Below are 25,203 nucleotides of genomic sequence, written 5' to 3'. Positions count from 1 at the left end.
CACTCCCTCCCTCCCTCCCTCCATCCCTCCGTCCCACTTTTTTCTCCAAGTATTAAAAAAAAAGTGGCCACAGTTTCCGAAGAGAAGGCAGATGATCCAGGTTTAAGGAGAGAGGGGAGCAAAAACGAGAGGAGGTTCAGGAGAGACGTCGGGGGGCGGCGGGGACACAAAACAAGCATTATGGGAAATGTGTGTGTGTGTGTGTGTGTGTGTGTGTGTGTTCTCCCACGTTTCCCCACATCAGTTCTGCTGCAGGATGAGGTTCTCCAGCTCGTCTGCCGAGCGGAGCAGGAAGGCGGCCGACTCCCGGTAGCCGGCGATCAGCTGACGCACGGCCGTGATCTCCGGTTGGCTGAGCTGGGTCGACGCCCCGCCCCCTCCCGCGCTGCCGCCGCCGCCGCCGCTGCTGCCCCGTCCGCCCAGGCTGTTGTTGGTGGAGGCGGAGGAGTTACTGATGTTGGCAGAGGTGAGGGACTTCATGCTGAGGTCTGTTGGACCTGAAGATGAGGAGGAGGGAGATGAAGGATCGATGGCACAGGATGGAGAGAAGAGTCATGTGGAGGAGTGAAAGGACGAGAAGGAGAGCAGAGAGAGAAAAAGATCAGTCAGTTCAAAATGACAGAGGACAGACCATGAAATATCTCCTCCTTCAGGAGAGAACAAACCCTTTAATTTGGTTTAATTCCACTCAAAACAACCTCTGCTGATTTGACGGAGCTCCAGCTGAATTTATCTCATGAGAATATTTATGACTCTTGTCCTCTGATACGCTCTACATCACCTCCTTGAGGAGCGAGGTTTTATTACCTCATCGAGACTGTTGGCCAGGAGCATTCAGGTGTATGTGTGGACCATGTTTGGAGCTTATTAAAGGCTCATTTATGTTTTCTAAAAGTTTACGGATGCGGACCAATGGAGCAATACCAGAGGAAGAAGTTTAAAAATGGTGGAACTTTTTGAGAAGAGGTTACGCGAGTTTACGAGTCAGACGATGGCAAAAGAGGTCCATGACTGTGGCTCAGTTCAGGGTCTGCATCCTTCAGAGGAGCATTTGAAGGCCAATGATGCTTCTTCTTTTGGAGGATGCACCGCTACGATCCTTCATGGCCTCCTATATCCCAAGATTCTTTGCGCGCCCGAAAAAGAAGAAAGAAAGAGAGAAAATGGCGACATCGCGTGGCGTAGATCGTCACTTTTGCCGGCCTGAGCGGCAGAGATCGTGACGTAAGGGTAAAACAAACATCTGGTGACACAAACAGGAAATGCTCCAAAGACTAAACCGTCACATTTAACAACGGCTGACGCGTCCTTCGAGGGATACAGACCCTGAATTGTGATACAGCTCGTGGGAGTCCAATTTGACCCGGAGCGGCGCCCTCTAGTGGTTGTACTGCTCAACATCCATTCCAACGTGCAGGAAGCTGGAAGTTTATAAGTCGTGGCGGTTATATTGTTTAAAACAGACGTATCTATTTTTGGACGTAAGTATAAATGAGCCTCAACAGACATCTGAGGACACTCTCATCTCCTCTGTCACAGTTCATAAATTAACAGATACTACTTGATTTAAAAACTGTCAATTTAATAAATGCACAACTCAGTCTGATCACGTCTGGAGTTATAATGTATTTATAAAAACCTGCTGATCTACGTGCAGATTGCTGTTAATCAAACTCTCCTCAGAGCTGTTCGGTAACCTTGAAGCTGTAATCTCTCTTTTAAAACGCAACATGACACCTGAAGCTCTGCTCGGTGTTCTCCTGCACCGCTGGGTGCGACTGCAACACCAACCAAAGCACATTTGTGATCACACCTGTCGGTGGTCACGGGTGTGATCGGAGGTGAGACAGGACGACTGGGTCACTCGTCAAACTGAGATTTATTTCACGTCTCTTAAAGCGGCAGGAACGAACCAGAACAACCAAACAACGATAGAGAATACTATTGATTTAATCAGGTGATCAAACACCTTTATCGAACCTTGAAGCCTTGAAACAGTTAGAGAAGCTGACGGACACGGAGACGAATGTTCATCAGTGAAACTTGAACAGCCTCTTACAATCACAGCCTGTGTTTATTCCAGTGAACTCGCTCTGGATGTGCGACTCCATATTTAAGCTCCATCTGCTGCTCTTTCTCTTCCCACTGATCTCTTTTCTTCTGCATCTCCTCCTCATTCAGAACAAATTACCCACTCGTGCCCTTTTCTTTTCATCCTAACCACTTCCTCTTTTTTATTCGCTCTTCCCTCTCATTATTCCGTCTTGTCCGTCTCCATAAAGACCCCCTCTTCACTTCCTCACCGTTGCTCTGTGCAGCAGCGCCGGTCGTCAGGGAAACGGGGTGTTGCATGGCAGCGCCGAGGCCCGGGTATCCGCGGTAGGCGTAGCTGAGTCCGGCTCCGTTGATGTAGAGCTGGTTGTCCTGGGAGGAGAAGGCTGACGCGGCCAGGGAGTAGGCGGAGTGAGCGAGGGACGCCGGCTCCCTCAGACCGCCGCCGCCGCTGGACGGCTTGTCCATGGAGATCTGATCATCCTGCAAACAGGAAGTGAGGGGTTAGATTTTCAAAATACTACAGAACAAGCTGGGATGTGCAGTGTTGGCTCATTTCTGAGAGCCAGGATTTCTGATTTGTCTGTTGTTTTCTTTTTCATCACCTTTATTTTACAATTTAAACGTCTAATCTGAGATTTGGATCCTTTTTCAAGAGGGATCAAGTCAAGAAGGCAACAAAACGATTAAAATATTAAAGTTTTACACCAACTTTCATCAACAGAATCTGGTAAACACAAAACAATAATTCCCTGAGCCCACTTTCATCTCAAGTTACAACACGATATTTTGTTGTATTGATTAAAATATTCATATAATTCAGGATCGGCCTCAAATTTTACTCACTTATTGTTAAAAACCACCCAAATACGCCTGATTTGTTTCATCATCATCGCTGCAGCTGAAACAGAGTCATCAGCTTTAATTGTTGCCAGTAAAATGTTTAGTTTCAGCTCTGTCTCCTTAAAATAAAGAGTCCTCTTACGATTTACTGATTCTGTGCAAAGTCTGGAGGTAAAAATCAAAAACGGTGTAAATAATTGTAATTATTAACTTCCTTTTATATCTTTGGACAGCGATACGATATTTGCAGATATCACAAAATCTCACGATGTGATTTTGACTCCATACAGGAGCCTGCGATCAATCTGAGATGACATCATCCGTCCATTTATCACAATCAGGTACAATCAACTCACAAGAAGCAGCTAAAATATGATTTTACAGTTTATTACTGAACTCTTCAGTGGAAATATTACGTCATCAGTGGTTTCAGACATTTAAATGTAAAGCAATGTATTCTTTTTAATATAAAGAAATAAAAATAAACCTTCTCTTCACTATAAAGTGCCTCCGATTTATTCCTGAGAGGAGAGTTCATTAATATTTCTATTTTTGTGGACACCCGCCCTCCTAAACCAGCTTTCATAACTGGAAGAATCGGAACTATTCGACACAGAACCACTGGACTTCATACGAACGGGACACGCCGACACAGTGTCTGCAGACTCACGTGATAGGCTTCCAGGCGCATCCTCTTCGCGGCGTTGCGTGATTCGTTCTCGCAGGCGGCGGCGAGGATGTTCTCGGCCATGGCTGAGGTGAGGTGAGGCGGAGTCGGGCGTGTCTGCAAGACGACAGAACGATGACGTGAAGTATGTTTGCAAAGAAAGATACATGAAGAGATGAAGAACGACACGACATCACATCCAATCCAGTGTCAAACTAGAAAACCCTGCATCACTCCATATATTTATCCACCCATAAATGAATCATATAATTCAGGATCGGCCTCAAATTTTACTCACTTATAGTTAAAAACCACCAAAATACGCCTGATTTGTTTCATCATCATCGCTGCAGCTGAAACAGAGTCATCAGCTTTAATTGCTGCCAGTAAAATGTTTAGTTTCAGCTCTGTCTCCTTAAAATAAAGAGTCCTCTTACGATTTACTGATTCTGTGAAAAATCTGGAGGTAAGACTCAAAAACGGTGTAAATAATTTGAATTATTAACTTCCTTTTAGATCGACGAGTATCTTCAAGTGAATAAATCTGCACGTGGTTTGATTTCAAATGTGCAAAAGCTGTAAAAATGATAAGAGGGGATCATTAACAACGCAGTGTAGCGTCAGCCGTCACCACCGGGGGGCAGCAGAGACATTTCAATGACTCCTCACATTATTTCCTGCAGAGGTCAACACATCTAATATTCCCATCATGCACCTCTCCTGCATGCCTCTGCTCTGTGTCGGTGCTACAGTTTAATCTACACAATAAAACATAAAGAGTTAATTTATTAAATATGCATGACGAGTTATTTAGTCCAGAGACTTTAGTCACAGTTGCAGTAAAAACTCGCTCCTCCAGCGTCTGTTCGGAACATTTACACAAGTTTATTTCTGCCAGAAGAAACATTTATAATTATATTTATATACTGAGGATGTCAGAGGGAGCAGTCACCACGCTGACAGAGTTAAAGCTCTTTATTTAAGCATTTTATTATTATTTAATTACTAGTAAAGTGTATCACGTGTTATCGACAGTGACGCACATGAACAAAACACATCTGTCAGTTTGTGGAGAATAAGAACTACTTTATTAATCCTCTCGGGGGGGAAATCCGATTCCATACGCTTCTGACCCGTAACGGCCTTATAAAGCAAATAAAAAATGCAGCGGGGGATTCTTCATTAGATATTCCGCAGCTCGGCACATATGTGAGCTGAAATAAATTGACAGGAACATGTTGTTTCTATAGTTACAACCCATTTACAGACACATTTTTTATCCTCTTTTCAACAGACGATAATTATTTGTTGCTGGTCGCCGCGTGCTGGAGTGAAAAAGCTGCTGCCTGCTGTTTGATAATAAATAATGTAGAGGAGGAAAAATTACATTAACGTATAAACACATCACATTATTCAGATACGTTTTTGAGAATGAACTGTTGCCCTGGAGGGAGCAGCAGGGCGACACGAGTAATTTTAATAACATGCACGTTTGGAGCAGCATGATATTTATCAGCATGTACGAGGCAGAAAATGAAAATGTCTGCAAATAAAACATGTCGAGACGACGACGAGGCTTCAACTACGTTAACGTGGCACAAATAGTTTTCTTATTCTTCTCTGTGAATGTGAACGTTTTGGAAAGCATCATATTTTTATTCTTTAGTGGCGTTAGTGAAAGAAAACACGAGATGTATTTTGGTCAATATTTAAATCGTTGAGAAAATCAGAACTGAGAGTTGATTTATTGAAACTGAAAACAGTTTCAATACTTTTCTTTTCTGCAGTATTGATCCACCAGAACCAGCTGCACGTTCTCCCTGACATCCTGTTACAGGGTTCGTACGGGTGCTTGAAATCAGTGAAAGTGCTTGAATTCCAATGTTGCATTTTCAAGGTCTGAAAAGTGCTTGGATTTTAGTTTAAGTGCTTGAAAGTGCATGACATTATAACTCTGTGTCTTGGCAAAAAATGGGATCAGACTGGATAGTTTGCTTCGTACAAGGAGAAATAAAATCTGTGTGTGTGTGTGTGTGTGTGCGTGTGTGTTTGTGTGTGTGTGTGTGTGTGTGTGTGTGTGTGTGTGTGTGTGTCACCACACATGCAGCCTGGTAGCAATAGAGAAGGATGGCTGGAGGTGAATTTGATGCAATTTTTTATTTTTTATGTCAAAAAAGAAAATTACAGGGTGATCTCAGGTCTCTTTGTCTCGGTGCCAAGTGTGCCTGAAGAACGGCAAGTGGCTTCCCTTTTTTTTTTTTTTGGATAAAACTTTGTGTTCTCCTTTAATTTCTAAAGTTTTTGCTGTTATGAAACATAATTTTAGATGTTTACATTATAATACAGTGTACATAATTGTGATAAAAACTGAAAAAAATATAATCATGAGTATATTCCTGTAGATATGTATTTTACCCCAGCGATAAGGTGCTGGAAAAGTTTGAAAATGACCCTTAAAAGTGCTTGAAAAGTGCTTGAATTTGACCTTGAAAAATGTGTACGAACCCTGCTGTTAATACGCAGATTATTTTCTAAAAATCCTAATCTGAAGAGAGAAAACTTATACATCTAAAAAAGTGCGACCTTTAAACTTCGATCCTGTCATTCTGCTGATTTCTGATAAAGTGCGTCTTGTCGTCATCTTATATTCATCCGCAAACATTTTCAAGGTGTCGTATCAAAGTTACAAACGTCAGTATCATGACAGCACGTAACGAGTCTGACAGCCAAGAAACATGGCGGCCACTTCTTCAGGGTGACAGAAATCTCTTAGAATGGAAAAATAAGTCCATAATACAAAATATAAGTATAAAAACAGCTGGTTCATGTTATTGCATTAACACACTGTCCACTACAGGTCGACCGCTGGCTTCTTCAACTAACTGATATTAATTAAAAATGAAAATCTTACTGTCAAAGTACAATTTTGACTTTCTCGTTCCTCTCCTTCACATTCATTTGATACATTAATTCATATTCTTTGGTGTTTATAAGATGCACATTGTGACTTGTGGCACGATTTAAAAATAGATTATTTTATTATCTTATCTGACAAAATCCAGAAACAGAACAGTGCGATTGTGTGTGAACCTGGTTTCAAATCATCTGAGGGTCTTTTCCTTTTCCCACTTTTATCCAGTTAACACATTTTACTTCACCGTCAGAGAATAAAAACCACCGGGAAAACAGAAGCGACGTGCTCGAGCTCTCTGCTTCCCACAGGAGTCGACTGACTGACAAAAGAAGCAAGACCAGCAGTGCATTATGGGAACTATTGGCTCTGTTGCTGATCAATCGGACTCCCCGGGTTAAACAGTGTAAACAACAGTATAGAATAAAGAACAAACCACATCATTGGGCCCATCGTTTGTTCCAACCCTGTAAATACGAACAGGATTCTGTGCTTTGACTGATTCAGGCTCACAGTTCACGTCACCGCTGAAACGTCTGCACAGTGAAAAGGGGGAATTATGTGTCTGTCAGCCTAAAAGCCTTCTGAGAGCAGGTTTCAGACCTGCGACGCTCCGACACGGCACGTCTGCACAGCTCAGCCTCAATTAAAACCAATTTCTCCAAACTGCCGGCTGCAGCGCTCAGCTCAAAGCACAAAAAACAGAATCACGACTCAGAAATGTTCAAATATGTGACTGTGACAAACACGTCAGGAGCTGAGATGATCAGTTGGTTAGCCAGCTGACAGAAAATTAACTTATTATTATATTATATTTTTTAATTGACTCATCGCTCCAGGTTTCTGGATGTTTCATATGATTCTAGACTGAATATATTTGTGTTTTACACACTGTTGTTTGATAAAAAAAATACACGAAAGACTTAAAAAGACGATTTAAACTTGATTGATCGGAGCTAAAAAAAAGTGCAGAGTGGAATTTACGATGTGCATTTTCTGACATTTCATGGAAAAGTGATTAATTTAGAAAATAATTAGGAATATTTAATAACGAAACTCTCCCTCAGCCGCAGCACTGAATCAATAACAGGACAATTTTGAGGTATTTTATTTGAATATTTCCCTTTTCTGCTCCTTCATCGCTCCCCTGCTTTAGATTACTGAGTTACTGTCAGAGCCACCAGTACCTCCATGCCGTTCTTCTTCATGCGTCGGCAGGATTTGAGGTAGGTGCGGATGCGCTTGCGGGCGCGTTCCTGGAACTCCGGGAACTGTCTGCTGCAGGACTCGATGATGGCCTGGATCTTCTCCTTGGGCTGCTTGGAGATGGGAACCATCCGGTCCAGGTTCTCGTCCACGAACAGACGCACGAACATCTGCAGGGAAAGAAAACAGCGCCGCTGTGAGTTTGAATCGTCTCGTAGCTGCAGTTATCTCGTGTGTTTACTGTCTGTCTGCGTGTCAAAGCTGCAGTAAAGGTTTATTTGGACACTTTAGGAGAGATGAACTCCAGTAAACAGCCTCTCTGATTGTCTCTTAAAGTTTCTGTGTCGAACTTGTTGGCAAATAAAAGCTTCTTTACGCTTCAGCAGACACTGAATCCAGGATTTATTCTCTTTCTACAAGTTCTACTGACTCCTAACTCTAATTCCTTCATAACCAGAGTTAACTATAACTTGCACTTACGCAAATTAAAGTAAAAGCAAATTAAATGAATGATCAGTCACCTCTGAGAGCAGTTACCTTTTTGATAAGAGGAGATTATTCTAAGTTTCTAACGAGCGCGAGTCAGCTTGATTTTTCTTCGGAGTGTCGTAACTGTTCTGTTTCTATCTGTGAATTCATGAAGTTTAAAAGTAATCAATAAAACAACGTCTTCTCACTATAAAAACTTAAATAAAGTCTCAGCTGATCGGAGGGAGAGCGAGAAAACACCTCGTCTCCACCTGCTGCTGGCTGTGACGTCACGATCAGCAAACAAACATCAAAATATCACAGTTTAAATCCCTTATTGGTTCCGTTTGTTACGACGTGATCAATACATTTAAGAAAGACGGACATTTATGCAACTTGATAACAGCAAACTTAACAATGCAATCAATGTTTACGACCTTGTATTTAAGACATTTTCAGGCCTTTGAGTGAATGATCTGACTCTTCATTATCTCTCTTCACTTTCTCGTGTATTTCGCGGCTCTCTGCCGTCGTGCGAGCGTGCGATCAATGACGCCGACAGGTTTTAAATCACAGTCAGCTCCTCCGTACTTCCTCTTTATGAATATAAGGAGACAGCTTATTGATCCCGGCGGGGACGTGATGATGTGAGACGGAGCTGAAGGTCTGCCGACTCACGTTGAAGGCCTTTAGTCTCTCGGGGTCCACTCCCTCCGTGTCGTTGATCTTGTCGTTGTCGTCGTGGTCGTCGTGGTCGTCGTCATCGTCGTCGGGGGCGACCTGGCTGCCGTGACGCCCCATGGTGAGATCCTCGGCACTGATGTCCATCTTCACGCTGTCGTAGCTGCCGCCCGAACTGTACTGAGGAGACTGAACACACACACACACACACACACAGTCTCATTAAAACTCTCACGCACCGTCTGTCTGTTGACACCATTTGGGGGCTTATAAGTGGTCCATTGTGTCCTTAATAAAACACTAACGAAGAGTCTCATTAGGATCTGACAGCTCGCTAATGAAAAGCTCCTTAAATACAAAGATTTAGGTTTCCAATGGAGACAATCAGCGGACCACAAAAAACAGAAAGCTCGTCTTACAATCTCAATAAAGAACAATTACTTCAATATTTCTCTGCAGTTTTTCACAGAAACAGAATAAAGCTGCGTCGCTGCGGGTCGAGTCTGTCGGTCGGATCGCTGAGTGAGAGTCAGCGGAGGAAAAGTTTTCTGACGGAGGGTCGCAGGTCGGTCTGCAGCCTGGAGACAGTCGCCGGGGCGTTTGCTGCCATGGCAACAGATGCTTCATCTTCATCCTGTCTTTCGTGTTTGTTTCCAGCAGCTCACCTGTATCCAGGTGTCAGTGTGATCTGTGTTCACTAATTATATCCTGTAGGCTCCTCTGGATCATCCAGTGTTCAGCATGTGATAATTCTCAGTCTGTTAATGTTATTTTGTCCTTTTTATTATTGATTTGTGTTTGTAAAGGTGCGATACTAATCACGGCTGTGACGATCGAGAGTCGATTGGTTGTTTGACAGAATATAAATCAGAATTATTTTTAAACAACTTTCATTTTTTTTTGTTGTAAAAATGCCAAATGTTTGTTTCCAGCTGCTACAGATGTGAAGATTTCTGCTTTCCTCTGCATCATGTTGTTGTCGACTGAATATCTTTTGGGTTTTGTGAGTGTTGGTCAGAAGAAGAAGACACAAGAAGACGTCAGCGTAGACTCGAGGGAACAAGGACGGAGATTTTTCACTGTTGGAGTGAATGATTGATAGTTTTTAGGAAGCAGTTTGTCTGTTTGCTCATTTTCGTTTGTTATTTTGTCCTCGGAGACACCGACGCTTTGTTCGCTTAAATTTTAAGTTGGTTTATTTCTGCTCGTCATTGTTCTGAATATAAACTTGTGTTCCAGGATCCTGTTCTTGAGATTTTGGTCCCATTCTTGCTAAAGATTGGTTAAACTTGTCATGTTACTCGCTGTATTTTCCTGCACGTTGACGGGAGTAAAAGTCGAGTGAACGACTGTGATGAGCAGAAGTGAAGCGAGTCTTTCCTTCAACAGGCTACAGCTCCGTCAGATGGTGAAGTTAAACGACACTATTCCTTTCTTCCAGTTAATTACTTTGAGGTAAATATAGTTTTCACACTCAGACGATTTGGGATCCAGTTTGAGAGGCAGCTCTTCTTACAGAGACGGAGACGAACAGTTGGAGGAACCTTGACTCGGTGACGGGCGAACAAACAGGAAACGCAAAGAGAAACAAAGTCCCTTCTGCCTCCAGCTCACTGTGTGTGTGTGTGTGTGTGAGGATTGTATAACTGTGTGTTTGCGTCTTCAGGTAGACAGTCTGGCAGTAATGTGTTCCCTTCCAAGGCCGGCGTGTATTGTTTGCCAGGTTCTCGCTATTCAGCTCGGCACAAAAGACGGCGAGAGGAGAAAAGGATGGAGACGGATCTCATCCGGTCACCCCGCACCTCCTCCCTCCATCTCTCCTCACTTCTACCTCCATCTTTTTATTTTTCTAATTCCACTTTGCGACTCCTCTTCACAGACGGCTTTCATATTCCAACAAAAGACGACCCTTTAAATGAAATGTCGCGGAGGTGTCGGTGAATTTAATCAAGACAAGAATTCGTGTTTGCTGTAAATAAATAAATGGCGACGTCTGAGAGAGAAAAACAAGTTTGTTTTCTCGGCGGAGGGAGCGCAGACAACTGAAGGAAGGACGGACGGCAGAGGATGAAATAAGAAATGTCTTCTTCGCTTTAATCACAACCTTCACCTTTTCTCACAATAAATCAATAAATGCCACAGAGCATTAATTATTTTTGAAAACTTTTATAAAAGACTTTCAGCTGAGATTCTCTGCAGAGACTTTAAAGTTTAACAGCGGCTGCAAACGGAAACACTGCTGATAGTTTTTATTTCTTCTATGTGTGTGTGTGTGTGTGTGTGTGTGTGTGTGTGTGTGTTAGGGGTTTCACACTGGCAGGGCTCCGGCACGGTTCTGGTTCCCGAACGCAACTTTGAACCGGCCGGCGCGTTCAGACTGGTTCGGAACCTGAAAAGTCGACATCATCATCAGTGGGCGTGTCGAGCAGGAAAGCAAGAAGGAGATGGAGAAGAAAAATGTTCAGTGGTTTGCAGAAGAAACTAAGTGTTTGGTGGCGATTTGGGCATCACCTGAATTCCAGGAGAAATTAGAGACCGCCACAAGAAAGAGCAAATTATACAACGAACTTTCGGAAGAGATGGCCAAGGCTGGGTTCACCCGCACGCCAGAACAAATAATTAATAAACTTAAAAAACTGAGCAAATAGCTGCAGGAACAAAACAAACGCTCGTAAATAATCCACACGACCTGCCAGTTTGCCGTTGCGGTGTTTACTTCCGCCTGTGTGACGCGGAATGACGTCCTCCCACTTTGGTTCCACTTAAACTGGTGTGAAAGTGGGATGGTTCGCCAGACAGAACCAAGGTTCTGAGACTCCAGAACCAGAACCGTGCCAGTGTGAAACCACTATGTGTGTGTGTGTGTGTGTGTGTGTGTGTCTCACCTTGCCCCCGTAGTCCCTGCCGTCTCGGTCCAGTCGCAGCTCCGCGGTGTGTGTGTGGGACTGGGAGTGTGTGTTGGGAGTGTGTGCATTATGTGTGTGAAGGGTGTGTGTGTGCGGCAGCGGCAGGGCCGGGTGTGGAGCCAGAGGAGGTTTGGCGGCCAGCGGGTACTTCCTGCGGAGCTCCTCGGGCGCGTTGGGGTGCAGAGCGCCGAGCAGCGCGGCCGCCGCCGCCGACACGGTGACGGGCAGGTGAGAGGTGGACAGGGGCAGCCGCTGAGGGGGCGGGTCGCTCAGGTTCATCGGCTGCTGGTCCTCGGACGATGACGAGGACGAGGTGGGCGTGCTGAAGTCCAGCGGGGCGGGGCCACCGTTGCCATTGATGACCTCGGCCTCCCGGACGATGGCGCCGTCCGTCACAGCGGAGGAGGGAGGAGTCAGGGCGGGCAGGCCGTTCCCACTGCCGCTCTCTGACGATGAATCCTCTGGAAGGAGACACAGACACAGAGAAGTCAAACATCACAGACTGAAAAACACATTTTCTGTCAGAAGAACACTGACGGGACGCGGCTCAACCTGCAGCTCATAATTACTCAGGGTTTGTTTACGTCAGCGCGTCTGGGAGGATTTTAATATCCTGCAGGAACGAGAGAAATACCTCAAATAATATCTGTGTTTATTGAGCTCAGAATGAATTCACAGAGACGACCCAACGACCCTGTGAGTGACACGCAGTCAAATATTCTCTCCACAAATTGGGGAAATTATTTTCACTGGGCAAAAATAAATCAACCTCAGCTTGTTAATAAGAAGTAAAGATGTCTCCAGTCTTTCCCCTCCTGGCTCTTCATGAGATTTAACACTTGATTCTGTATCCTTCAGGTTTATGTCACAAACTGAATGTCCTCCACAAGAATCCAGCAAATAAACTGACTCAAAAAAAATCTTCCCTCTGACCTGCTTCTCAACATGTGCACTAAACACCAGCTCTGCGAGGAAGTCGCCTGCTGCAAAACACTCTGTTTTCAGCATTATAGTTCGTGCACACAGAACAGGAGATCTCATCAGTGCAGACACAGCGGTCGCACAGCTGGAGAGAAATTGGGGGGATGGTTCCCGTCTTCTTGCAGCCAGCAGGACTCTGACCCGAGGAAATAATCTCTTCTGACTGACTTCCTCAATTTCTCCTCATACTCTTAAAGTCCAGTAGCGCCACAGGGCTGCGCCGGCTGCTGACGCCTCCCTGGGAACTGACAATAAAGTAAAGATGAATAAAACAACATCACCAGTTTCTCACTCGTCGTGTCTCTGAAGAACCCTGGATGTGGTTCTGGCTGCTGTGGAGAGATCAGTGTCTAGCTTATTTGATTAAACCCGTCCAGTGTGCAGCCGGGCCCAGACAACAACACAGCCGGCACCCTGCATTATGACAGAGGCCCCTCCCCCTTCCTCCGCCTCCTCCTCATCATCATCTTCATCACCAAACTTCCTCCTACTTCAGCTGAATCACTGCAGCATCCTCTTCTTCCCCGCCAGCGTGTTCCCCGTCTTTCACTTCATGTGTTTGTTTTTCTAGACCAATAATTCCTCTGAAGGCACTGTGAAAGTATTTAGTTCCCCAACTCACTTAAGCGCCATTAAAGTATTAAAAAATCCAAACTTTCAAAATTGTCAATCCTAAAAGCACATTACCAACAAAATGTACTTAAGATATGAAAAATCAAAGCCCTCAGAAGAAAGCTGGCCCTCGACTGATCCACTAAACTTCTTTAAGACGACTAGAAACATTTGTTGTCGACCGAAATTTCTCTTTCGCTTTCAAAATAAAACAAAACTACACAACAACTCACGCTTACAGACACACGTACGCTTCACCAGATTAAAACAATAAGTGGGCCCGCTTAAATTAATGCTCACAGACGAGGAAAGCATGTAAAATATAATTCAGCCTATTAAATAAAAACCACAGGAGAGAGAAAAATAAAGAAGCTTCAGGTCACAAATCAGTTCGTACCAGTCGAGCTGCGTTGGTGAAGATAATATCACAAAATCTACAGAATCAAATCTCTCTTTAACTTTATTTGTTGTGTGTTTTCTCCCATTTTTCTTTAAACACATGACCGTCACAGCACGACTGCAGGAGGAACGCTCCCTCCTCCTGTAACAAAAGAAAACTGACCGTCGGCTCAGTGACGAGAGAAAAGACGAAAACAAACGCAGCACGAGGCCGAACATCAATTCAGGCCTTTCACTGTGATGTAACGAAGCCTTTAGTTAAAATGCTCATCTGAACCTTTTGTCGTGAGGAGTCACGAGGCAAAAGGAGCCAGAAAACTTCAGGTTTAATCTCGGGAAATGATTTTAAAAGGAAGAAGCTCTAAATCACAGCGTGTCTGGTGTTAAACCTCTCAGTATTTATCACCGAAGCAGATCCAACATCTTTATTTTTTGTCTCCTCCGTCTCTGTCTGTATCTCTTCTCAGGCAGACAGGCTGCTAAATAAGTGATCATGGAATAAATGGTGTGTGCCAAGTGGACTGGCAGGCAGGATGGATGGATGGATGGATGGATGGATGGATGGATGGATGGATGCCCGTCCGCCTGACTGTTAAGTTTTATTGTTTCGGGAGGAGACGACCGGTCCACAACCAAGCTTTCCTGCTCGTACAAACACGGAGAGGTGATGAGAGATCGTTCGTGCAACTTCCAGCGTTTCCTCCAATTCATCGTTTAAAGAGAGCTTCAATTAAAACGCAGTTTTTCCCCCCTGCAGCACAAAAGTGAACGCAGAGAAAACGCTTGAATGTGACGGATGAGACGAGATGAGTGATTTTAAAAAACTGAGAGAGGAAGAGGAGCTGATCTACATGAGTCAACTGGCTGTGATGTGGGGAGGAGAAAGGGATGTATGGAAAGAGAAAGAGAGAGAGAGAGAGAGGGGATGGTATCGACTGTGTCATTCGTTTGGTGGGCGAGGGATGGAGGGAGGGAGGGAGGGAGGGAGGAGGGAGGAAGGGAGGGGTGGAGCCCAAACCACTGCATGGAGAGACGGGTCGAGAGGCACCGAGATGAAGAGGGAGAGGGTGATACACGATGGGGAGGGAGGTACAGCCAGGCAGAAGGAAAGAGGTCAGGAGGGGGTGGTGGGAGGAGGAGGAGGAGGATGGAGAGGGGAGGGGGGTCATGGCTCGGGGGTGGGGGCAGCAGTCGGAGGGGAGGATGAGGAAGAGGGAGGATTGAGATGGGGGAGGGTGGAGAGAGATTGAGGCAAAGGGACGGACACGTGGGGGAGATTTTTTACTGGATCTCTTTTTCTTTCTCTTCTCCGTCTGCTCCGACAGATCCCAGGACATATACAATGTGTACATCCTGCATCGTTACCGCCTGATTTTAAAAGCGTGAATCTGAATTAGAGACGGAGAGAAAAGAGGAGGATGTAAGAGTGTATGATGAATTTAAAAAAAAGGGAAATGAGAGGGAAAGCCCTCAGCAGCGAGACCACCGTCGCTGCATCCCTCCATCCCTCCGCTCTCCTCCTCAACATCCATCTATTCTTTTGTGTTGTTCTCAGGGAGCTGCCTCCCTCCTCCTCCCTCCTCCCTCCCTCTCTCCCTCTCTCCCTCCCTCTCGCCGACATCGCCCTCTGACTCAGAGAGAAACAAGAAGAGCCACATCACGCCTCTCATTGGTCTCTCGGGCGAAGTGACATCAGCGGGAAAAACAGCCAAACAGTTTGACAGACGCGAAGAAGGTCGAGGACGAAAGGTTAAACATCCTGCGCTCGTACGTCCACGTAGGTTTGTGTCATTTTTGTTTCGGTCTCAGACGCTCGGAGTCGAACATCACCTCAATGTTTCCTGCTGAAGTTTCAACACCGAACCAATCGAGATTCAGACTGCGAGTCAAAATGTGATGAAAGTTTCAGTTTTTCTTTTTCTTTTCTTGAAACGTCACCGTCAATCAAATCTGATCAAACACTTCAATTCACAAATATTTCAGCCAAATTTAATTCAATTTATCATCTTTAATAATCTATAGGAATAAAGGTAAGTAGTATCTGTGTTGCTGTACATAAATATGGTTATTAGACTCGGTTAGTTTAGCGCAAGTATAAAATAAAACGGCAGTAAAGAGAGAGAGATGTGGAAGAGCTTCACTCGTCTGACGAAAAGAAATGAAAAGATGGATAAATTAAATGAGATAAAATGTTTGCGTTGTGTTTATTTGATGACTTATAAGGTTTAATATTTATAAAGAGACGTCCTGTTTCACTTTTAGTTTTGCTTCTGGAGTGACAGAATATTTGATGGACAGTCGTCTCGTCTTCTGTCCTCCCTGCTTCTTACAGTCAGCTTTGTGTTCGTACGCGACCTTTTTTCTAAATGCAGCAGAGAACGACTGTAAACGTTTGTAACTTCTGCTCGGTCAGGATTAACCACCTGGAAAAAAACAAAACAATCCGGCAGTGAAACATCGTCGTCGGCTGAGAGAGTCTCGACACGAAGTTCAAGAGTTACGACGCAAATAAAACGGATTCATTCAGCCGCACAAAGTCGACTTCGTGCTGAGTTACACGTTTCATGACGCTCTGATATAAAAACTGTGATTCATGCGTTTGCGTGCACAGTGAGAGTCATCGGCGGAGAGAAATACATCAGCTGGAACTCCAACACAGCCGCTCCTTCATTTACTATTTATGATCATCAATGTTTGTTTGTGTTTCTCGCCAACAAAACAAAGACCTCAGATTCAAGTTATCATGGAAACAACAACTGATGCATGAATTAACAATGTAGAGCACATTTATTCAAGTGTTATCTGAGGATTTCCATTTTCTGCTACTTACTAGAGGCAAATGTTGTACTTTTATTTACTTTCATGCTGCGTCAGAGCCAAAGAAGCACATTTTCATATTGATTTAAAGGGACAGTGTGTGACGATTTAAGTAATTTATTAACTCAAATCAACGTCTTCGTTCATAAGTAAGTCCTCATTGGTGTACAATTACCTCTGCCAACAATCTGACTTATCGTCCTGAGAGAAGAATTACCTATCTGAATATACACAGCACGGGAAAGCTCTATGGAGGCCGCCATGTCTTTCCGGTTTTAAAAAACTACGGACTGCCGAGAGGGACACAAAGCACCACGTGGTGCTACGTAGTAAGGCTAAACGCGTTTTCGCTCAGAGCTAGCTTGACTGCAGAACTGAGAAGGAACCTCTAGTTTTATAGCCTTAATAACTAACTACATCTTTACCTCATTACTTGAATCAGTAGAAATACTCGACGCTGTTGGGAAAGAGTCCATATTTTGAAAATGAGTTTCTTGTCCGTCAGGGCCACCGTAGCTTCCGGAACGTCTCCAACGTCTTCAGAACGGGAGGGGTGAGCAAAGGAGTGTTGCAGCGTAGAACCTCACAGCTAGATGGCGCTAAATACTTGATATAGCACACACTGTCCCTTTAAACCAGAGTTCAGTGTGCAAGTCTGATAGTTTGACTTATCTAAGCACAAAGTTTTGGTGCCTTTATTTTGAAAATGTAAGCGGACGTTGCGTGTTGGTTACTGAGCAGAGTTTGGCCAGGACACTCTTGTAAAAGAGATTTTTAATCTCAATGAGTCTTTTTTCCTGGTTAAATAAAGGTTTAAAACGGGTTGAATACTTTTACTTTCTCGACATCGCAGCTAAATATGAAGCTTCCATCGTCTCTTCACAGCTCCAGAGCTCCTCCAGGAGTAACACATCTTATCATTTTATCATTTGATGATGATGATGATGATGCTCCATCAGTGAGTGAAACATGCTGAACAAACAGACGTGGATTCTGCTGATCTGAGAAAATGTTTTTGTGGACATTTTGCCACGTTTCTACACCGCTGAGCCCCCGGCTGCCTGCAGCGGTCGCGGCTCCTCCGAGTGTGAAGCTTTTACCTTCAGGTTTTTCATGACTCAACACTTGACGACAGACGCAGCGGGGTTCATTCATCAAGGACACACTAAAGTGGGGCTAAAGTGCGACTCTCTACCTCCACGACCACCTCTCCCCCTCCACCCGCTGACACTTGTCCTTCTCCTGCACCCTTCTCCTCCTCCCTCTCCTCCTCCTCCTCCTCCTCCTCCTCCTCCTCCTCCTCCTCCTCCTCTCCTCCTCCTCCTCCTCCTCCCTCTCCTCCTCCTCCTCCTCCCTCTCCTCCTCCTCCTCCTCCTCCTCCTCCTCCTCCTCCTCCTCCTCCTCCAGTCTCTGGGTAGAAGAGCAGTGACTGTGATGCATGGCAGTGTTTAGTGTTTCCCTGCAGTGTGAGGGGGCACGGTGGGCACCCGGTGTGTTTAAGAGGGCAAATGTCTTCTCACGTCAAGGACACACACACACACACACACACATAAACAATCACACACACACACACACTCACACACACAGCTAAAAGCCTGTGTGTCCCCACAGAGCAGCGGGACATGTGGAGCGAGACTCTGACAGTCAATCATTGTTCATCCCACAGTCCACTGGGAGGAGGAGGAGGAGGAAGATGCTGCATCAGCTGACCAAGCAACACACATCTCCATCAACGTGTGTGTGTGTGTGTGTGTGTGTGTGTGTGTGTGTGAGTAGTCGAACACAAGTAGGAGTGTGTGTCTGAGAACACGCCATGTTTCTGCATTTACAGCTCGGAAACCGGCCGTATAAACCGTCAAGCTGTTAGCTGTTAGCGGCGCGCGCGAGGCCTTTCAACGCGCCGTAAATCACGCTCGTCTCCGTCTTTTCAATTCACTCCACTCTCGCCTTGTCACTCACCTGCCAGGTGAAAAAAAAACACACACACCAAGGTTGAAAGGTACAAAGAAAAACTCATGAGCCTGCTGACATTTACATCTTCTGACATTTAGATAAGAATGTGAACACGAGGATGAAGTGACGCCGAGCTCGCTCGCTCGCTCTGATTCAGGTGATCAGATTTGACCAGATTTTAATTTGTTCTCATCCGGCAGCTTCTCACTTTACAGGTAATGAGACTCAATCACACGGCAAGATTTGATGTCTTCTTGCAAAACTAAACACTGTTATAGAGGAGAATTAATTCAAAGTCACGTTTAAATTTGTTGAAGGACCAGCGGACAGTTTCTCCAGAGAGTCCAGATATCTGAAGCCGTACAGACAACAAGACAGAAAAACTCAGACAAACTTGGTTCTGTCCAGAACAAAAGCATGGACCGGTTTGATGACAGGAAAACAATCTGACGGGGATCATCTCGCCCTCGGCTTCACCAGCTCATCGCTGTGTAATGAACAGTGTGTGTTGTTTGTCTTCAAATATTAGCTTCTGACAGCGTGAAGCCAAACGAGTTAAGACATCACGTGGAGACGACACAAAGAGAAGCCCGCTGAGTTTATCTGGGGGAAAAAAAAAAGCTCAATTCTCGTGTATTCTTTCTTTTCTTAGAGGAGTTTGCATCTACAAACGGGAGACCGCTGCTCCAGATCTCCGTCAGGATTACAGCCGGTAAAGATAACAAGAACGTGGATTAATCCGTCTCGTATCCGGTCGAACTTCACTGGATTATAAACACGTCCGGTATCGAATTCATCTGCAGATTCTCTGGTTCAAACGATGAACGTCCTCGAGCACGCTCACGACCAAACACATGATCTCCTCCACGTTAACTCCCGACAGAAATAACAACATCTCCGTTTTTAAAGAAGAGTTTGTTCGTCTACGTTCGGACGGCTGCTGCTGATCGTCTGCATCCCACAGAACGAAACATCTCGACTGTCAAAGGAAACTAAACACTCTCAGCTACCAACATTAACATTCCTTACAAATTACTTTGTCATTCAGGGCTCAAACTGTTCAATAGTTCATAAAACATCATTGCAAAATATTTTTTGGGACAGTTATTTTTACCTTTATCTCATATTTGACAGTAGAGGAGCTGATTGGAGGAATAAAATGAATCAAAGGTCCTCGGTTCTGGTTCAGGGTCAGCCTCTTAACTCCCAAACCACATAAAACATCCTCAGATAGAAGAAACCTCCTACTTAACACAACATCGAGGTGCTTGAAGCGCAGGCAGAAGTTACAAAAACATTTACCGCCATTTATATTGTGGAGAACGGTAGAAAAACGTTCACTTCCTTTTTCGAGTCGGGAAACATTTAACCGTTAAAATACGGGCTCCGAACCGTCAAACGTGTGGTGAGTTATTCAAAGCTTTCTGCCAGATATTTCTGATGAATGAAACAACAGTTTCAGCACACAGTGACAATTACAGCAGAGATAACTCTGAGATCATCTGAGAAAAAATAGCTTTCAGTTTGTTGCCGTGGACACCGACACCGTCAGAGACCAGCTCGCACCAAACGCCACATGTAAAGTCAACTTACTGTCACTTCTAATTACACAGAGGATATATATTTATATATTTATATATATAAATATCTGAAGTTGAGAGCAACGGCCCTTTAATTTATAAAAACTAAACATACATCACCTGAGTGCAGCTCTGAGCGGGAGCAGACGAGCACGTCTCAATCAATATGATTTAATAATCGTCGCGAGATATTTCACATCGCAGCCGCACACGAGGGAGAACGCAACAAATCAATGTCTCTATTGTAGCGATGGGGGCACTTGTGCATTGATTTAAACCGGGCGGGCGGATTAAAAACCCCGACATTAATTAAGCAGATTGTTTCTTTGATGCAGGCGAAAGAAAGAAAATAAAGGCCGGTGTGAGCGGCAGCTTGTGGAGGCGGAGGCGAACACAAACCCTGCCTCTTACTCTTCCTCCATCCTTAATTCCTTTGGCGCTCAAACTCGTCTTCCTCGTGTTCCTCCATGTTGTCTTCATCTGCTCCCCGAAGCCAGACGAGAACAGACATCACATGCTGGTAAAAAAAAAGATGTTTTCACGGCAGCACGAGACGCGTTCATCTTAAACATTAACTCAAGGGCACGACAACGCTCCGCTCGCAGAACACGAGCAGGTCGCCGGTAGCAAACATTTCATACATCAGCTTTCTGTTGAGCTGCGTTATGATTTGTAGCTGCGAACGTCAAGTTGCTGCCTGTTTACTTTGGTTTCAGAAAGAACACACAATGTGACCTTGTGTGTGTGTGTGTGTGAATAGAAAGGCTTGTCTTTGTCCGTCACTGGCTGCATTATATGATCTCTGCATGTATGTGAGTTCACGTGGGTGTATGTACGCGATCTGTGCGTCACACTTGTCACATGGTGACATGGCGAGGGGCGCGGCGATGACCCCGGAGAGAACAGAGAGCGCTGACCTTCATCAGGCGGCGGCGGCGGCGATGTATTGAACTTGTGTCCTGGATGAAGCTCCCGTCTTCACGCTGGATTATGTGTCTCTGAGAGTGGAATGTGTCTCTAAACCAAAGTTTTCTCTGAGAACATAACCGCCATTGAAAAGAAGCAATTTCAGCTTTTTTTATGGTCTTTACACGCCGACAAGGTCACGCAGGGTCTCAGACGACCCAAACTTACATCTCAACTTCAGCAGTTTTCTTCAACACATCCTCAAACCGAAAGAAAGCTACGACTGACACGACTCCTGAAACGAAACGTACGAACGTTGGACAATACGATCTTCGTCACCGCGTGTTTAGCAACGGGAAATAGTCACGGTTTGGATGAATATACGTATATTAGCTAAAGTTAAGTACGTAAGTCCGTGTTGAATCTTGACCCACAGCGGAACATCCACCTGCAGACTTCACCTGACTTCCTCCTTTGCTCCGTCATCATCATCATCACGAGAGGTCGCCACCGAACAATAAAAATGTAGATTTGGGTCATACAGAGCTGCTTCTTGGTACAATGTTGAGATACTTTACTTGAGTATTTCCATTTTCTGCTGCTTCACACTTCCACTTCCATAACTTAAGTTCAGACTGTTCAGTGTTGACAAGCGAGTGAAATCAAATCATTTATATTCATATTATTAAATCACGAAAGTGTGAACGTATCATTCAGATTTCTCTACTTCTAACTTCATCTTCTTTTCTTTTCTATCCGTCACTGAAACTCTGGTTTTTCTTCCCGAGTTTACAACTCCTGAGCAGCTGTAACGAGTGAGTTTCTCCGCTGACGGATCAATAAAATCTCATCTCATCTCTGCAGACAGAGAAAAAGACATCAGAGCCGCAGTCCTGCATCTGTAAACTACTTTACTTATCTACTCCATCTTTAAAAACACAGCACAGTTTTTTGTTTAAACCTTCGGGAATCGTACCAAGTGAAACTGTCGGGTGTTTCTATTATTCTGTCTGCAGGATCTGTCGGTAAATGTACAAACTGACAGAAACAGAAGCACCTCTGGACTACATTCATCATCTACTGGAAGTCTTTTCATTCGTCGTTTTAATTCAGGATTCGAGCCGGATGGAAACTCGAGGACACACGTGAGTCTGAAACCAAACCAAAAAAAAACAAACAAAAAAACAAACGTTGGTGCTTTTTACATTTCTACAATTCTCCGTCAGCTATTAAGAGCGCTGAATCGATTTGGGTGTCATTAGCAGGCTGGGCGTTGTTGAGTGAACTGCAGAGGAGGAGGAGGATGAAGAGGAGGATGAGGAGAGGTGGAGGGAAAAGAAAAACAAAAAAAGAAGAAGGGAGCGAGATGACAAAAAGACAAACAACAGAGGAGAGAGATGAGAGAGGGATGATGCGAGGCAGAGGAGCAGACGAGTGCTGATTAGAGGGTTAGAGGGAAGTACAAAGAGCAGAGAGGAGTTTAAAGTGGGAAGGATGGAGGGATGGAGGGATGGAGAGGGAGAAGAGGGAGGGTGGAAGCTCTAATGGGTCGTCCCCTGTCGTTTTTCATTTGCGGCTTCACTACGCAGTGACAGCTCGAGGCTTCTCTCCCTCCCTCCGCTCAGAGGAGCTAACCTGAGCCAGAGTGGTAACAGATGCTAATTCCTTCACTCCCCCTCCTCCTCCTCCTCCTCCTCCTCCTTTGCCTCCTATCCCAAGGGATGAGGGAGCCGTGGGGAGACTGTGGGGGAGAAAGAATGAGGGGAGGAGGAGGAGGAGGAGGAGGAGGAGGAGGAGGTGGGGAGAGCCGGAGCTGCCGACTCCCCTGCGTGGGATTACAATGGATTATCCCGCTAAGACGCGGCACGAGCTGCTTGCTAGCTCTCCGTGGCTGCACGCCGCACCGCGAGGCCCTGCCCTGCCTGGCATCGCCATAGCAACGACCCTCCTATTCAAACACACACACACACAAACACACACACACACACACCCTCGTCCCACTGAAAGAGGCGACCTGAGCCCTCCTCCTCCTCCTGCTCCTCCTCTTCTTCGTCTTGGTGGTGACAGCGACCCCCTCACTGACAGGACCAGCTGGCACACACACACACACACACACACACACACAGGCACACACACACACACACACACACACACACACACACACAATCTGGTTCATTGTCTCCACAAAAATTCACGTTCACATTCTTCATTTTTCTTTTTTTTCTTTATTGTTCCGAGATTTGTTTCGGGGATTTGTACTCTGATTTAATTATCTGAGTGCAGTTTCTCAGATGTGACGATTGATTGTTGATAAAACAAGTGTGATAGATACTGTAAAACATGTTGTAACATCTTAAAAGACCAGAAGTTGTTATAAAGTTCAGATTTATGGTTCAAATTAGCCTGTTTGAGAAGCTAACTCTGACGTTAGCCTGTTAGCTTTAAACATCCTGGCTCATGTGTTAATGGATAAACAACTTCTCTCTTCCACTGACGGGATAATTGCTGTTGTCATGGATACAGGCATAACAGGACGAGTGCCGATTGAAGAATCGAGTTTACAGGATTTTAAAGTAAAGATTTGAGGACTGTAGGATTTTTTTCTGTCATTGAAAAGGGACATTTTTTTGCCGTAATGAGGCCCCAGGTGATTAAATTATTGGCAGATGAGTGGATGATGTAAATATTTGGTTCCTGGCGCCGCTGCTGCTTTCAAAAGCTTCTGAGATAAAACAGGAAATACGCCGTGTGGGGATATTTAAAGATGATAAACCGCCTTCGGTACCGGAACGCAGCTACGATCCATCATTTAAGGGACATGAAAAACTAGAGCGGGAGGAAGACGATGAGGATAAAATGTGTGTTAAGTTTTTGTCTGCATGCATATTCCACCTGGACCTGGCACAATATACAGTACACACACACACACACACACACACACACACACACAGGAGCTGCATATATAAATCCCCTAAACATCTACGCAGGATAAAGAAGCGGGGGAGGAAGAAGACAAACAGAGGGAGAGTAAAGCAGCGCCTCCTGCAGAGAGAGTGTTTGTCCTCTAACGTCTTTGAGGTGCCATCTCCAATAAAGTCTGCGCGGTGACGCCCGGATCGTCCACCTGCATGGACGCCATCTGGACACACGCACACATTTACATTTACTGCATTTTAACCAAAGCGAATTACAGTAATTAACACACTGATGGCGGCGGCTGCAGCGCACGATGCCCGACCAGAACATCAGGAGCAGATCTGGGGTTCAGTATCTTCGCCCACCGACATGTCGCCATTGCAGAATCGAGGGGAATCGAACCAGCGGCCTTTAGATAACGAGACGCTGGCTCTACCGCACACTTTGAGGCGTCAGTGAATCTGACAGATAATCACTCAGCATCATGACACAGAAGTCTGAAAGCTCCAGCGTTAGAAACACAGACGGGCTGCAGATGGAGGAAGCGACGGCTAAAAGCCTGATCAATGTGAGAGAGAGACAGAGAGAGAGTAGATAAAGAGAGAGGCCGGTTCTGATCTCCTCTCCTCTTTCTATCCTCTGTTTGATCATTTACGTCTCTTCACCAGCTTTAATACGCCCTCATTTCATCCGTGCAGCTCTTCGTCCTCTCTCCACTCCCTCTGCCTCTCTGCTCCTGTTTTCTCCTTTTGTTTTCATGCTCAGACCTCTGACCGATCTCCACCGTCTCCGCGAGCACAACAGAGAAACACTGGAAAATCATCAGGTGTAGAGGAGAGGAGGAGGAGGAGGAGGAGGCAGCAGAAGATGAGGACGAAGAGTTGAAAAGGTTGGACAGGATGAGCGATGTGAGACGAGGAGCAGAGACGGAGGACGAGCATGAAAAATAGAGGAGGCAGGAAGGAGGCGAGCAGCACGGACGACCATTCATTACACCGTCAGGGCGGAGGCTGCTGCTGTCTGTCGGTCGGCGCTGACATCGGCTCGTCGGAGGAGGAAGAGGAGGGTGGGAGCTTCACACCTGTCAGTCATCAGGTGCAGAAGCAGCAGGAGGGCGGACGGGACTACCTGCTTGTTATCTGCTGCAGACTTACAGTTTTACAACCGACACAAACCAAAGATTCAGTTTCTGTGACTCGACTGCTGCAAACACTCTTGTACTCACAGTCCTTGGATTTCTTCTCTGACGTGTACAACCTGTCGCTCTGCCTCTCCCCGATCACAGATCATCCAGTCGAAGCCGAA

The 25,203-nt window shown here is 45.2% G+C and overlaps 1 protein-coding gene across 1 annotated transcript; it reads right to left on the bottom strand.

The window, feature by feature from the left end:
* LOC115585731 (nucleolar protein 4-like) lies at nt 1–24,269 on the bottom strand. The gene is made up of 8 exons (XM_030424345.1): nt 24,264–24,269; nt 24,052–24,121; nt 11,714–12,195; nt 8,826–9,017; nt 7,661–7,849; nt 3,566–3,679; nt 2,304–2,535; nt 1–497 (listed from the first exon to the last, which is right to left on the bottom strand). The coding sequence occupies exons 1-8, from the start codon at nt 24,267–24,269 to the stop codon at nt 241–243; spliced, it is 1,542 nt and encodes a 513-aa protein (XP_030280205.1). The 3' UTR covers nt 1–240.
* Between the last annotated feature and the right edge of the window lie 934 nt (nt 24,270–25,203).

Source organism: Sparus aurata, chromosome 7 (genome assembly GCF_900880675.1).
Source record: "Sparus aurata chromosome 7, fSpaAur1.1, whole genome shotgun sequence".
NCBI lineage: Eukaryota > Metazoa > Chordata > Actinopteri > Spariformes > Sparidae > Sparus > Sparus aurata.
This window is presented reverse-complemented; position numbering and strand designations above follow the sequence as displayed.

Excerpts from the sequence above, each read along its gene's own strand:
- LOC115585731 (XM_030424345.1), bottom strand. Across the intron at positions 9,018-11,713 it reads GCAGGGACTACGGGGGCAAG|TCTCCTCAGTACAGTTCGGG; the intron begins GTGAGACACACA and ends GTGTGTGTTCAG. Across the intron at positions 3,680-7,660 it reads TGAAGAAGAACGGCATGGAG|ACACGCCCGACTCCGCCTCA; the intron begins GTACTGGTGGCT and ends GTCGTCTTGCAG.